The following is a 15,981-nucleotide window of genomic DNA, read 5'->3' on the forward strand; positions in this document are numbered from 1 at the left end:
TCCTGATTCTGGCATGAAGCAGGGATGTATCTTGTCGCGATATTTCATCTTTGAAAGATGGAGTACGCGATGTCAACGGAAGTGTCGCTATTTAGAGTCAGAGTTTAGAAATCTCCTCTAGTCTTTTTAGTCTTTAACTATATAGCAATGCTGTCAGTGCATGAGCTGTAGTTATATGTATGAAGGACTCTTTCTATAAGGTAAAACCTGTCTACGTTCCTATTTTAACAGTAATGACAGAAATTGAGCAGTTCGCTTAGCTTAGCTTAGCTTAACCCAAGGTCCCCCTGTCTGTCCTCCACATGTTCATTTGTTTTACTTTCATTCGTTTCACCCACTGGTTTATGGCATTTTTCAGTCAGGGAGGATGCGACTCAGCTGGTTATGAAAAACGTGTTTTTCTTTCTTCCATGAATGAAACTAAAGCTAACAATTAGTTTATATTATTAACAGGGACATGGTGGGATATGATCCGGGGGCGCAGGGTGTTGCTCTCAGCCCAGAGGAGGCAGCCCTCGCTGGTTCAGCTGCTGGGATGGTCACCAGAGCCCTCATCAGCCCCCTAGATGTAATTAAAATCAGATTTCAGGTAATGATGTAACATGTGGTTTCTGTGTGACATGTCACTATTGCATTCAGGTGGTGCCAGATGAGGGTTAAATAAGGATGCAGGTTTTACTATAACAACTAGCATGCTATTTATTAAGCTGTGTAAACCAGCTTTGATTAAACATTGATATTCACTACCACACAGTGTAATATTGTGGACCAAAACTGTGTATTATTATTATTATCATCATGAAATGCTGCAGGGATGAAAATGCTGTTTGCATCACGTGTGCTTATCAATGCTGCTGTGCCTCACAGTTACAGATCGAGTGCAAGGGAAAGTATTGGGGACTATTTCAGGCAACTCGCTGCATTTATGCAGAGGAGGGGCTCTCTGCTTTCTGGAAAGGCCACATCCCAGCACAGCTCCTCTCCATCTGCTACGGGGCTGTCCAGGTAAAGCTTGTGGATGCTAAACTGTATATTGAAACTTGTCAGAGAAATGCTCAATAATTCAAAAGTGACCTGACTGCATGTGTGTGATTTGTAGTTTGCCAGTTTTGAGTTTCTGACAGAGGTTGTCCACAAATCCACGACATATGACAGTCAGACAGCAGGAGTTCACTTTATCTGTGGGGGGTTGGCAGCTTGCTCTGCTACAGTGGTTTGCCAGCCTTTGGACACACTGCGTACACGCTTTGCAGCTCAGGGAGAACCCAAGGTAAGGCACACCACTGGTTAATGGTAGCTGCCCTTTTTGGCATGATTTTTGAACATCACCTCAATGTAATATCAAAAGTGCTTTTTTAAAAAATTATTTCACAATTTGAAACACCAACAGCTCTGAATGGGTTGGTGGGAGTACATAGTGGTACATAGTGGTTCAATGTAACCCTCTCTGTTTACTCTGGTGTCTGTACTTCATCCTAGTAAAGGAATAGTATGGAAAGAATTTGGCAATTTTTTTCAAAGATTAAACCAGAACATAAAAAGGATTCTGTGTGTGTGTATGAAGCATTTTTTTTTATTTATATCAAGATGGATATTAAAGTTTAAGTTTAAAATATTGCCCCCTTGGATATTTTCTCTTTGGTAGTCTGCAATGAAGAAGCTGTTGAATGTTTTGTACTTATATGGTTAAATGTAATTTAACTTTAACAGTCTTTTTGCCTGTTTCAATTTGAACATCATCATCTCAGTCCATATGCCTTGTAAGTCTTTGCTGTTTAAGTATGTATTGGTTGCGAACATTTAGTCTGTTATGTCATTAAATGAATTCCACTGCTATAAAGTGCTGAAAAACAGAGGATTTGTTTTCTCTGGCAGATATTAAACTTCAAAACTTTTGCTTGTCTGGACAGGTTTATGTTAACCTGCGGCATGCTGTTTCCACGATGTGGCGTTCAGAGGGAACTCTGACATTTTTCCGTGGCTTGTCTCCAACACTGGTGGCAGTGTTTCCTTATGCTGGACTACAGTTCTTCTTCTATAATGTCTTTAAAAAACTGCTGGCACCTCCACCCAAAACTGGAGAATCAGGAGGTCAGTCGAGGAAAAAAAAACATTCAGATTTTGTTCCGAGAGGTGGTTCATCTGTAAACCTTTCAGTGTATTAATCCCTAAGATGCTTTCCGGGAGAGGTAGTTTATCATTAGGCTAGTTTTAATATTCTGAGTTGTTTCCCTGCCACTGAACCTGAGCAGTTGTCTGACACACTGTGTCACTTTGAATAAATCAAGTCAGTGGAATAGCTTTGAACAAACATTTGTCATGATGTGACTGGTTACTTGCAAAGAATGTAATGCGTGCACACTTAAGCTGATCTTAGTATTTCTGTACAGTGATGTTTGTACATCTGAAGACACTTGAATATCTTCAGACTTGACTGCACTTGTTTTGAAGAGAAAACTTCTTCTAGCTTGCAAGTTATGTTTATGGATATTAACAGGATTTTATATAGTGGTTATTATGGAATGCTGTTGAAAAGGCATGATGAATGTAAAGTGGTCATTTAAATGTTTAATTTAGTCTCTGCAGGTTATAGTTGAAGAAACACTCTTTGATGTTGATTTATGTTTTTAAAGACAGTTCTATAAATGTGCAAATATTCATTTAAAAAATTTTTTTTTTATCTTCACTGAATGGAAATACGGGGTCTGCATTTGGTTTACCTATAAGTTATGAGCTATTGTATTAGAGCTCCATGTATATGTTAATCAGTTCAGAGCTTATTAAAATACTTTCTGGAACATTCTTCAGTCACAATTGTACACATTTACAAACAAAAGTCTTTCTGTGTTTCTTGAAGGAAGTATCAGAAGCTTGGTCTGTGGAAGTGGAGCTGGAATGATCAGCAAAACCATCACATATCCCTTTGACTTGTTCAAAAAGAGACTGCAGGTGGGGGGCTTTGAGGCAGCCAGAGCTCAGTTTGGACAGGTATGCTCTTCTCCAACACATTTTGCATTGCTGGAGTGGATATTCTGGGTCCTATGTGAATATTTGCTGTTTTTTCTCTGTAGGTGAGGAGTTACAGAGGCCTCTCAGAATGCATGGTTAAAATAGCCAAAGAAGAGGGCGTCCGAGGCTTCTTTAAAGGCCTCTCACCAAGCCTTGTGAAGGCTGCACTGTCAACAGGCTTCACCTTTTTTTGGTATGAATTTTTCCTCAATGCCATGCGTAACCTCAAGGAGAGACGGAGACATACCATGGCCATACCAAAGACCTGAGAGAGAGATAATGAAGAAAAAAGTACAGAGATGGGAAATCACGGACATGAATGCACTTTTTACCGCGTTTGCACAGAAGATATTCATAAGCCGGATTGGTGGTGGTTTCTGTTGTGTCTACATATAAGAATGGGAGAACATAAGTATATCAAAGTAATGTAATCTGTTTTTTTTTTGTTTTTTTTTTAAAGTTTTAATGAAATCACATTTTATGTTTAAATGTATTCACAAATGTATGTTGTTGTGTGTCACCAGTACACATTTTTCTGCTCCACAAACATCCAGGTTTATGGATGATGTACTTGTGCCTAGAGATAAATATTTGAAAAGTATTTCATGTTCAAACTGAAATGTGTAGATTTTGTGCTCTGATTAAGTCACACTTTCAACATTAACTTAGATTTCTTAGATGTTTTGTCCCTCAAATGGGAGAGGGTATAAAGCAAACAGTTTTGTTTAATAATTGTGTGGTAGTATTTTGCATAGGTAATGTGCACTAGACTACCACCTGATACTTATTGTAAACCATTTCCTGGTTGACCAAGTTACTCTAAGTATGAAAGGTCACTGCTCAGTTAAACTAGCAGAGAAGCCACTTTATTTGAGATAATGTGTCTGTCCATCTGTTACTCTCAGGGCTTTTCTTGTCAAATGAAATTGGTGTTTTTTTTTTTTGTTTTTTTTTATTTAAATACTTTATTCTTTGCAAACCTTTGGCTAGATCTGATATAAACGCTTGGTGTTTCAAAGTGTAACAAAGTGTTGTAGAGTACAGAGCACAAATGAAAATACAGTGGTCTGTTGGTCCAATCCCAAGTCCTTCCCTTTGCACGTATCTTCTAGCTGTTTCCTGAGGAAAGCAGTAATGGTAATTGGTCTGTACTTGTATAGAGCTTTTCTAGTCATTTTGAGCTCTCAAAGCACTTTGACACGACATGTCACATCCTCCCATTCACACACACACACACACACACACACACACACACACACACACACACACACACACACTCATACAGCACTTCTACATTTTTATATATAGCGTACTAAGCAGTAGCTTAGTGGTCATTATTCAGCTTTTCAAGCAAGAGTTTCATGACAACTACTCCTTGTTCCCCAAATGAAAACCAGGAAGGGCCTAGTGAGGGATTTGGGGTTAGGTCTTTGACTTTGGTCCAACACTCTTTTTTTAAAAAAAAAATGCGAATAGGACTCAGTTTGGTAAACCTTTATTTTCTTGTCTGTGTTGACGTGTTTCTGGAGAGTAAAACCAAATCATAATGTAACATTTCCCCCCTGTTTTTTCTTCTTTATTTTATTTAAATAACAATAATGGAGAATATTAGTTTGCACTGTGGTTCTTGAAATGAAACGTGTAATTTAGAAGTTGTTGCCATAAAACTGAGTCTTAGAACTGGATGAAGATGTTTGATTGCAGTTCTCTGAGTGGTAACATTATAATGAAAAACAACATTTCAACTAGTTAATGAATAGAACGGATAGAAGGAATTAATATATAATCCTAACTAAGAACTTTGTTACTTATGGAAGCATAAAGCAGAAAAATCTGTTGGTGGAAAGGTTAGATCTTGAATATCTGAAAATCAATCACAATGACCAGATTTGTGTGTCTGAAGATGAGCTGACTTGTGTGTTTGTTTCAAGATTTACATGCCAGATGAAATGCAAACACATCAAACTCTGCACCAGTCTGAGTCTGAATCGGGTGTGTTACAACAGGGCAGCTTCTGAAACCTGCAGGACATCGTCCCTAGAGGACCAGGGTAGAGGATCACCAATCCAAAACCTGCAGAATGTTGACTCTCAAGGGTTGACATCTCAGGGTTACATGATTGTAGAGTCGATAACATTTAATTGAAATCAGTTAGATTATTAAAGACTTCTGACACTGTTATGTATGCACCAGTATTTAATATAATCTCATTTAAGTAATTAAAAAACTCATCACTAACATGACTGAAAACAACCAAAACTAAAATGAGTATATCAGCAAAACAACACCACATGACCACTCCGTAAAACCTTAGTTTGAACACATCAAGTAGTAAGGCTGGGATAACAAAGAAAACATTAAACTGGCAAATTTTTCAAACTGTGCTCAGCATCAAAGTCACGGCGTCGACACGAGGACTTTGTGGCTGACGAAGGTCACGATAAGCAAACACCAAAGAAAGTTTCAGCCGTTAAAGCACATAACATAAATTCCATTGCAGCTTCATTACTGGATGTACGACATTCATTTAAGTACTTACGTTTGATCAATGCAATGATGTTCATACAGTATTTACAAGAGTATTTCATCACTGTACACCTGACTGTGAAAACTGATACAATACAAACATTAAACCATAAGCTCCAGTTTATGACGACAGAGAACCAGATGTATAAAGCAGAAAAACAAAACCAAACTAGATTTTGTGATTGAATCTCTTATCAAGACAACCTGAGCTTGGATGAAAACAAGCTGATGCTCTGTGGGATAAAACATTTGAGGAATGTACGCTATGCTCAGGTGGGCTAATTGGTCTCCATAATGACTGATGCACAATGATTTTTCTTTTTTTTTTTTCCTAAATGATGAATGAGGAGCCTGCAGCTGCTTTTTGTTAGACTCTCATAGGGATGACCTTGATCTTCACACCTTGCAGGACTTTTTGCTGTGGAGATGAGGCTGCCTGTCTGTCCCTGTGTAGACAGTCTGAGAGCTGCTGTAACTTGGTGACTCCACTGAGGGGCAGGGTTGACCAAGAGAGTGAAAAGTCTTCTTCACTACAGCTGGTTGTGAGGGGTCATTTTGGGAAGTGCTGGGCAGGCTTCCTCTACGAATCCACAGGTTGAGGGTGTTTACAAGGCGTGGAAGTCCTACTCTCATTCTGGCTGTGAGCTGGAGTTCCAGGAGAAAAAGCTGGGCAGTTTGAAGATTGAATCCCTGCGCCCGGGATCTGGCAGGGTCAGGGTCTCGGGAGCAGACTTTTTCCTGGGACGCTCCTTGGGGACTGACAGGAAGTCTGGCGCTTCGGTGGAGAGGGGAGTAGAAGGAGCACTGTTGGGTCCACTGCGAGTGTTGGATGACAGTGGGGTCTCTGAGATCGAGATGGCAGGGGGGAAGGTGCCGATCTTCAGGTTGGTGGCTTCCTGAGTGGCACGTTCGTATTCCCTCACCTCCTCCATGGTCATATCTGAAGGGATGGAAGTAAAACATTATTGGGGGCTGTTTGTGAGTACAGAAAGGTAAATTAGTAACTACCATTAAAAATCTCATTTTTATCAACTCGTCTTTAAAAGTAGAAAGGTGTCAGAAATGTCTTTTCTGACATCGTGCAAAAGTTTGCCATCCCAGTAATCAGCAGCCGTGGACTCCTCTAAGCAGCAGCTGTAAACTAACATAATACTGGAAATGAAAAATTATGCTTGGTAATGCTTGAGGAAATTTGCTTTCCAAAACAAACAATAATACAGCAAATTCATATGCATTTCTGGCAGAAAGCGTCTCCAATTGCCACAAACTGGTATTCAATTTAGCCATCACAATTTCAGATGTATTTGATCATCAATGAGATTTGGGGCAGTTAAGATGTTTCTGTATGCTATGTTGTTTTCACATATAGAGTACTTTGTTTTTTTTACCAACTGGTCTCTCACAAATGAAACCGTTTTCAGACAAATAGAATAATTATATGGAAGAGCATTAAAAATGTTGGGCAGAAACCATTTTTGTATCACTACGATGGCATCCTGGAGACATATAATCTTCTGAGTTTAAACTTTAAATATGCATTGTACTATATACAAAACACTACATGGACTTGCACCATAACCGTTAAGGGAATTTATAAAACTGAAATCTGGCAGAGCCTCCAGGAGACTGAAGATGCACCACCTTCTGACAGTCTGTTCATTCAGACAGGGGCTGTAACATCTGGAAAAAAACAGCACTGACCATGAGAGAATGCCTCATATTCAATAATTTTAAGACTCAAATTAAAAATAGTCTTAAATCAAATTAACATTGTATTGACTAGAACTCTGCAGAGTTCCTGGTGATTGATTTATGTTTCCTATAATGCGCTGGAGTCATTTAATGGCTGCACTTTACTAACAAGAGGGGCTTTAATCATGTAAATGACGTCTTTTTTATGGTAATCAAATTTTCTCTGTTTCTGAGTTGCATAACCTGCGTCATGTGTTGTTTTTTCCTGTGAATATTGTATTGTGTGAAATGCTGTGTTATATGTGTATATGTAGCCATAACTCTTACTATTTGTCAAAAAGATTTTTATAATGTTGGCATTTTACATCTTGCCCATGGACAACATATTTGCTTTACAGCTAACATTGACAGATTTACAGAAATGTTCATCAATGTGTGCCGTCTCTGTAAAACAAATAAGTTGTGCAAGAAGAGTTGAGATTTTCTTCAATATAGCTGGAAAATCTAATCAATATGTCTGTTTAACTGCAAAAAAACAAGCCTTTGGGTGAAAACTCTCATAAAAATGGAAACTTTTTGCAGGATCATTTGATTGGCACTTGACACTTTGTTCTTTTCCATTTTTTATGACTTAAAAATAATGCAACTTTTAAATATGAAAGAAATCGGCTATATTTGAGACGTATGTTTTTCAGGTCAGATACCAAAAACACACACACACACACACGCACACACACACACACACACACACACACACACACACACACACACACACACACACACACACACACACACACACACACACACACACACAAACAAACAAAAAGCAAAAAAAAAACTTGCATTGTTATTAATCCCCATAAAAATATGACTTGGACTTCGCAAACATTTGCATTCTAGTCTAACGCTGTAATTTCATTCGAAAGGGATCCTTTGTATCACTATCTGTTGATAAACACGCATATCACTCCATCATTTAGGAAACTAAACAGACCTTGTCTGTCAGTCAATTATCATTGTGTAAACAGTAGGATTACCAGAAAAAAGGGAAACAAAAATTGTACATCCATCTCTAATTTGATCAAATTTAAGTGCCAAAACAACAGATGGCATTGCCATCTGTAATATACTTACCAATCCACTCATCCACCCAGGCAAAAGCCTGCCTGTGTCCTAGAAGCAGGACATCTCGAATCACCTAAAGATAATTAGAAAAGAAGTGAGGAAATGAATAAAATCACACATGAAGTGGCTTGGAGGAGTAATTTAAGGTGAGAAGATGTGAATAATATCGTCTTTACTCTGCTTGTGAGAGAGAACGAGTTTAAACCTGTTTGACATCATTAATGTTCCCATTCACCCCTGTGATAATTATGAGTCAGTCTAAGTGTTACCTTATGAGTAATGACTCTAACTGTGTGTGTTTTTATGTGCGTATGTTGAAGTGAGCTTGAAGAAAGGAACAGGGACACTTTGACCCAGGAAAGATGCTGCAGGGAACTAGGCAAAATGGGTTTTGGGGAAATTGTAGATATGAGGTTTAAATGCTGCAGCCTGGGCTCAATGTGAGATGTAAATGGGACAGATACTGTGGAAGGTGATAACGGAAGAGATGATTCTGGTTCATGGCTTTACAGCGCATGTTGTCAGTGCAGGAAATTGGATGCCTCTGGCAGTGACAATAATCTACACGGGTCAAAAAGTTTGACAAAGTAAAGAATGAATTTCAGTGGTGGTTCAGAGAAAAAATCCAGAAGATAACTTTTCTTTTCTGATCCTGACCTTGTGCACAAACTGTTCCACACGTGTTTGCAGACCCCAGACTTCAAACTTGACTGTGACTAGTTTGTAAGAGCACATGATAGGGTCTTGGGTGTTAATCCATCCTTCCTGCAGGTTCCCTCGGTTCGTCTTCTTCGACTTAAAATATCGAAGGTCCTGCAAGGACACAAGTTTTCAAGTTTAGAAAATTCATGCTTATATGTTTCAAAATATAATATTTATTTTTTACAAGATTTGCAACCCCGAACTAATTAGTTGGCAATAATGTCTCCTGTCGTTTATCTTTCTCTCACACTAACATTAATCTATCCTTCCCTGCCTACAGGACAGAAACACCTGCATGCATTATGAGACTCGTGCAAAGAACAGCAAGGCTGCACAGATGGAGTCTCTCACCTCAAACTTTACATGCATTAATCACTGATCCCTACGGACAAATTATGCTGCGGTGCTCGTTTTTCTTAGGGTCATGTATCTGGCTGTGACAGAATGTTTGCAGGGGTGATACAACTCTTTCTGTCCCTGCAGGGAATGCAGTTGTAGAGGAGGTGACTCAACAGAGACCGTCTCTGCATGAAACGTGTCCTCACATTTAACGGAAGAAAAAAGGTAAGAATGAAACATGCTAATGAGCAGAAGTTCTCTAAAAAAGTGCTATATTACTGTTGGGGAGAATTATGAATTGTGTAAAAAATAAAAAAAAAGGTGGACTCTGCTCCAATGTTTCAGAATGATAGAAACAAAATAAATGCATTTAAAAAAAACAAAAAAAAAAACAACTTTATTTAACTCAATATGTAAAGAAAGCTTGTGTGAAAACACTAAAACTGTTCAATTGGATCTTTTAAAAAAATGCAATATTTCAAATAGATTCATAGATATGTTTGAGTCCAGAGACAAACTGTAGTTTACTCGGCTTGTGTGTGTTTTACACAGACAAGCTACTTAAAGCTACTTAACAGATCAAGTAATTTTGTTTTGTCTGCTTTAGTTTCATAATAAACCAAATCTGATTAGCACACAGAGCAGATTAATACTACAGAGGCATATGTCCGTATATGTGGAGAAAGCGAATGAGCCTTTTCTTGCTGAAATCCATCAGAGCTTCTCTGACAAGTACATTTTTTGTCAACTTGACAGCAGTTTATATTTCACCAAAACCTGAAAATACTGGTGGGCATTAATGATGTTTTCCACAGATGCACAGGTTAAATGTGGAGGCTTTGAATGGTGTGATGATGGCAAGGTTCCTGTCTTTATTGACCCAGATGATGTGACATCCATTTCTCTCAAAAACAATTTCATATTTTGATCTTTTGGACTCCACAACTATTTTTCCATTTTCCAGTTTCATATTATCCTAATTAAACTGGGCCCGAAGAAGGTTTCTGGATCTTCATAAGAGACGTCTTCCTTATTGTGTATAGTTTGTGTGGAGTTTTCATTTTCCAGTGCAGAGCTGAGGCTCAAGACTCAACTGTGTGTTTGTGTTTGACTGTAAATACTCAGGCTCGCTGCAATGCTCTGTTTTAGAATAACATATTTCCAAATAACCAAACAAGGTATCAACAACATATTCTACCAGTTATCTTTTTCTGTAAAATTTTTGTCTTTAAAACAAGGAATGGAGGATCGGTGAGCTCAACACTGAAGGTGCTGACCCAAAAACTCTTATAATGACAAATGAACTCGGTGTTGTCACCGTAGCAAGAACAAGCAAAGCTTTTGCCATCACGTTGTCATAAAAATTATACATGAGTGTTTCACTTGTTATATCTTTAATAATTTTTCCAGTTTAACTGAAAATATTAACATTTGACATCTGATACATATCTTTAGCTCTGGATAGCATCTCTATGCAGTTCCTAACGGTGTGTATACAAGCAGAAGACCATAAAGCCCAGTGGGAGGTGTGTGTGTGTGCCTGTGTGTGAGGGTGTCGATAATAAAACACCACTGCAGTGCTGTCATGCCTCCTCTTGATTATAAATAGCACTGCTCCTTATGACCATCACACCCTGATGGATGGGCCAACACACACACGCATACAAATGTCAAATCTCCTCAGTTAACGTCCATTGCCCCCCCCTACATATACTCACACATCCCTTCCTTCCATCACCCGGTGGAGACAGATGGCCAGCTGGTGGTCAGAAACAGGCTGCTGTTGCTCATTATGGATAACACACAAGTGCTCACATGCTATTCCCGCTCTGCGTTTCTTATATGCCAACATGCACAGTTTCTCTTCTCTTCCATGTGTGCATGTGCACCTTCATCCATTCACTCATCTCACTTCCCTCACCTCGGACTCTTTGTAGTGCCGCTCAGGGATCTCATCATAGGCAATGTCCACAACACACACCTCTGTTTCTTCTTCTCTGGGCTCACTGCCAAAGATCTGAAGAGCAGAGAACAGTTAGGTGGGAAAACAGTCAATCAATACTGCATGTTAGGTGCTAGATGCTCAGGGATGATGTGCTGTGATTGTCCCATGTCACTTAGCAGGACAGTAGAGAGGCAGAGATGAGAAACGCTGCAGTTGGAAAAGTTAAAGAACAATAACTATGAAAACATTCATATCTAAGGTTTATAAAGTTTTCACATAATTTCCTTGCTTAACTTAAAAGTACAGATCTGTCTGCCCTTCTGAATTTTCTCTGATACAATAGCCTAAACAAACCTTGTGCTCAGTTTCCTGCCTGACTCAAAACAAGAGGAAATCAGTTTCAGAATAGTTTTACCAGCGACCCTTAATTAAACCTTTGTAAGCACTTATACAACTGGAGAAAATGGAGAAAAATTAGGTAGATGAATGGAGAGGTTAGTGAAAGGGATGCGGTGAGCCAGAAGAGAAAGAAAATGGGTGACAGGAGAAATGGTGGAGACAGTGAGATGGTAACATGAAAGAACAGGAAGCAAACTCTTATTGAATGTGTTTACACCCACATTTGTTACAATCACTTCCAAATGTGAAGTAAAGACCATCTGTGAGAGCGTGAGAATGCGGCTGCAGTTCCTCTGACCTGCCACTGAGTGGCGCTGCAGCCGCATTGTTTCCAGCTCAATTGTGGATCTAAGCAATAAAGCACAATTTGCAGATTTTTCCATAGTGCCAATCAAAGTGTTGAGTTGACTGAGAGGGCAAAGTGGAGAGTAGGTAAAGAGCTTTTTACTGTGATGAAATGTTTTGCAAAAGCAAGGACTGCTTTTCATATGAGATGATAAACATTTGATTTCTCACATAAAGTTGTTCCTTTCAAATCTTTGTATAATGTTAAAACAGTTAATGTTCCAGTCAGCTATTAATATTAACTGGTAGGTCACGTTTGTTGTAGTTATAGCTTTAAAACTGAAGCAAGTGGTTTCTCTTTTCTTACATTTTATTTCAACTAAGCTCAGAAAAATACCCAAAATGTAGGCAAAAAAAAAAAATCTCCACTGGAGGTAAAAAATATCTTTAAAAGACAAACATTACATGCAAATGAGCTTAAAGATTTCTCAATTACAGTTTCTTTTTATAAACAAGACCAGAATTCTCATGGTTTTTTTTTTACACAGGACCTAGAAATACAGAAAAAGAACCCATCCATCTTTTCTGTACCCACTTAATCCAATTTAGGGTCATGAGTGGCTGGAACAGGCCAATAGGCCCTAAAAAGAACACATTTAAACAAATGAGACAAAGTACGTATTTGATCACTAATTTACTTGGAAAAATATCACACATCTACGAAGCCAAGCTTTTGTTCTCTGTACTTGCAGCAGAACGTGCTACTTTTTCAGTGCCTGATCAGTCAAGCACATCAGCTTCTGGTGAGATTTCTCACCTGAATTGCTTGACTCAGATCCTTACACAACATCTCTCTTGGACTGATGTCATTAGTTTTATTCTTCTTCAACTATTGGCTAAAATGGCATGCTTTGGGTTACTGTGGTACTTCAGTTAGCAGTTAGACATCCCAACATTGTTCTTTATTTTCAGTGGTTTGATTTGGAATGAATTAAATCAATGCTCAAACTACCAGCACATGTTTACATATAAGAGTCTCAAGCTGCAATGTAATGTTTTTCTAATCATGGACTACCTAATGAGAGGACTTCTGTGGCTTACAAATTACATGTGTGATTTGGCAGATTAATATACCTGGTAACCTGTCCAGGATGTACCTGCCTCTCGCCTGGTTGTAGCTGAAGTAATGAGGTTGCAGCACTGAATGTTTGAAATCGGCAGGTTTGATCAGGTCTTTGTTAGCTTTAGGGATGTTTGCAAAATATTTGGATGCTTTAGCCTCCTGAATCCTGACGTCCTCACATGAGGACATCGCATATTTGGTCGTCTGTACCACAATACTAATTTCTGTATAACTGGAACCTGTTGAAATTTAGTCTTTTGGTTAGTGTCAATGGAGCTGACAAATTATATTTACATATACTACATATATAATAAATATATATGAACATAAAAATAGGTGTATTCGTAAATAATTTTATTTATTGGCTCTTCCTGACCTAAAATAGCTGGAAAGCATCTTTAGTGCAATTCAATTAAACTGAGGCTCGGGTCTCAGGATGGTTAAACCACATTTATTCAGGAGTATTATAAAAAACAAGCCTCACTTTAAGCTATGTGATTAAAAAAAAAAGGGTATTTTTCTTGCAAGCTTACAACTATATTGCTTGTATGAGATACCAATAAGGCCAAATTCATTTGAAAAAGAATAAAACCAACAGATTCAGTCGTGCTGTGTATAAAAATTCAACTATCTGGAGGAATGTGGCCATGGCAGAATGTGATCTCTTTATATTCTTCAGTCACAATAATGCACTAACCCTGTCACAAAGAGAATTTATTCGTTTTAATGTGGAGGCACTGGAGCATGGAGATTGATAAAACATATGAAAAATGAAGTGATAAAACAGATAAATAGAGGAATTGCATGTATATAACACATGAGGAATAAAGCTAGACCTAAACTCAAAGAAATACCAAGCTGAGACCCCCACCACCACACACACACATACACACACCATGCCAGTTGGAGTACTACTCACATTATCATTGCTCCCTTTGTTGTCCTCATATTTGGACTCTATGTGGATGGAAAACTTGGGAAGGAAGGAGCACTGGAGGGAAACAAAAGACTGAACAGTGAGAAATCAATGTGCTCCATTACGATTTTTCCATGACGATTACATGTCTTAATGTTGTTTGGACCATATCAGACTGACATGTGAGACTAATTGCATGTCTCTGTTACTGAATTTTATCATACAAACCAAATAAGCCACAATGGCCAGTGTCCTACTTTATGGATTGATATCATCCCGCACACATAATGTCTTCATGCTCAGACTTAAACAGATAATTTATAGCCTCAGGCCATGTTGAATACTGTACATCAGTGCTTAAAGACAGAGTCATGATGATCAAAGCAAACATTTCCAAATATCATACAACATGTACATGCAATGTGTGTAAAATGCAGCAAAGGAAAGACTGAGGTGTTGATCATGTTGCTGTGTGATGAGTGTGTGTATTGTGTTTGTAGCCGTCAACCCAATCCATCTAGGAGACTATGTTCCAAACAAATGTTTCTCTTACTTGGCAAATAAACATTGTAAAACCAGAAGGAGAAATTATAACAAGGCTCCCATTTAATAGCAAAGTCATTGTCATTGAAACAACCTATCATGATTGTCAGCGTATGCATCACCACCCGCCACCTCAGGCAACTGTAACAGAACATTCCCAAGATGAATCAGTCCCAGGAGGCTGCATGACTACACAAGCATCATCAGCACCCTCTATAAATAATCATTTAACTTTTTAAGTGGACCTCAGTCTCTAAATGGGCTCTTAATTAATCACATTATATTATATATATGTGTGTATATATATATATATATATATATATATATATATATATATATATATATATATATATATATATATATATATATATATATATATATATATATATATATATATATATATATATATACTGTATGTATATAATTTTGAGTTTTTCTGTCATTGACTGAATCTATCTATCTATCTATCTATCTATCTATCTATCTATCTATCTATCTATCTATCTATCTATCTATCTATCTATCTATCTATCTATCTATCTATCTGTCTGTTTGTCTGTCTGTCTATCTGTCTATCTATCTGTATATCTATCCATCTGTATATCTGTATATGTATGTGAGCATATATATTCCTCAGACATGAAGCAGAGGCTCAAAGTAGCTGTGCTAACTTTAGGAAAAGACCAGACGTCTGCTTTTTTATCTGTTACATTGATGTTTCTTTGCTGCTTATGACATACAGTAGGGAGTCTGTGTGTGTGTGTGTGTGTGTGTGTGTGTGTGTGTTTTACTTATGGGTCATGACTTTCAGAGTAAATCGTTAATGTCTTTTTTGGCAGCAGTCAAATATCCAGTCAAACAGCTGCAGGGTTGTCAATTTGATGAGGAAACTTCCCTGATTAGCTGATATTGACAAGTGGACGGATGAGGCATGGTAAGCTATGCTAAAGCAGGTGTTACATCTCGTCCGGGACCGCAGGTGAAGCTCTTACAGGTCCATTCACATTCCTGCTTTGATCTGTGATTATGTGTGTTGTGGCTGTTGATGAAACAATCTGATTTCAGATGCAAGTGCACAATATGAGCTTAATTTGCCGGGTGAGTAGGTCTTATCCCACATGCATGGGGAAAAGAGTTCAAATATCCTGCGGGGACTTGCACAACGTATGCTCATTGAGCGGTGCACACATCCACACTACTAAGACACAATTTCTAAGAAATTACAGGATGAAGAAGCAAAGACTGACTGATGAGTATGTCAGTTTTACAGGTGCTCTTTTAAGGTGGCATCAATATTCCTTTTAACCTGAGTCTCATGATGACTTATATTTGAAAGTTTTTAGTTTAAATTGTTGTTATTATCTGTAGCGATGCACA

General features: G+C 38.1%; 2 protein-coding genes across 2 annotated transcripts in view; one reads left to right on the forward strand and one right to left on the reverse strand.

Moving 5' to 3' along the window:
• Window positions 1–61: 61 nt before the first annotated feature.
• Window positions 62–4,566, forward strand: slc25a19 (solute carrier family 25 member 19). The gene is made up of 7 exons (XM_079252513.1): window positions 62–200; window positions 454–589; window positions 868–1,005; window positions 1,100–1,270; window positions 1,911–2,091; window positions 2,858–2,988; window positions 3,072–4,566. The coding sequence occupies exons 2-7, from the start codon at window positions 458–460 to the stop codon at window positions 3,276–3,278; spliced, it is 960 nt and encodes a 319-aa protein (XP_079108639.1). The 5' UTR covers window positions 62–200; window positions 454–457; the 3' UTR covers window positions 3,279–4,566.
• Window positions 4,567–5,220: 654 nt separating this feature from the next.
• Window positions 5,221–15,981, reverse strand: part of LOC306766059 (cytoplasmic phosphatidylinositol transfer protein 1-like) — a 60,264-nt gene continuing 49,503 nt past the window's right edge. The window contains exons 5-9 of the mRNA XM_079253647.1: window positions 14,065–14,136; window positions 11,315–11,410; window positions 9,010–9,165; window positions 8,362–8,425; window positions 5,221–6,475 (exon numbers count right to left, since the gene is read on the reverse strand). Coding sequence (XP_079109773.1) covers window positions 6,165–6,475; window positions 8,362–8,425; window positions 9,010–9,165; window positions 11,315–11,410; window positions 14,065–14,136 — 699 coding nt within the window. The 3' untranslated portion in view covers window positions 5,221–6,164. The remainder of the gene's footprint in view (window positions 6,476–8,361; window positions 8,426–9,009; window positions 9,166–11,314; window positions 11,411–14,064; window positions 14,137–15,981) is intronic.

The sequence above is a fragment of the Telmatherina bonti genome (assembly GCF_933228915.1).
Source record: "Telmatherina bonti genome assembly, chromosome: 14".
In the NCBI taxonomy this organism is placed as follows: Eukaryota; Metazoa; Chordata; class Actinopteri; order Atheriniformes; family Telmatherinidae; genus Telmatherina; species Telmatherina bonti.

What these genes read in the sequence shown, in the direction of transcription:
- slc25a19 (XM_079252513.1), top strand. Translation starts at nt 458, where the DNA reads ATGGTGGGATATGATCCGGGGGCGCAGGGTGTTGCTCTCAGCCCAGAG. An exon ending in TCTGCTACGGGGCTGTCCAG is followed by an intron (nt 1,006 to 1,099) that starts GTAAAGCTTGTG and finishes TGTGATTTGTAG; the next exon opens with TTTGCCAGTTTTGAGTTTCT. An exon ending in CCAGAGCTCAGTTTGGACAG is followed by an intron (nt 2,989 to 3,071) that starts GTATGCTCTTCT and finishes TTTTCTCTGTAG; the next exon opens with GTGAGGAGTTACAGAGGCCT.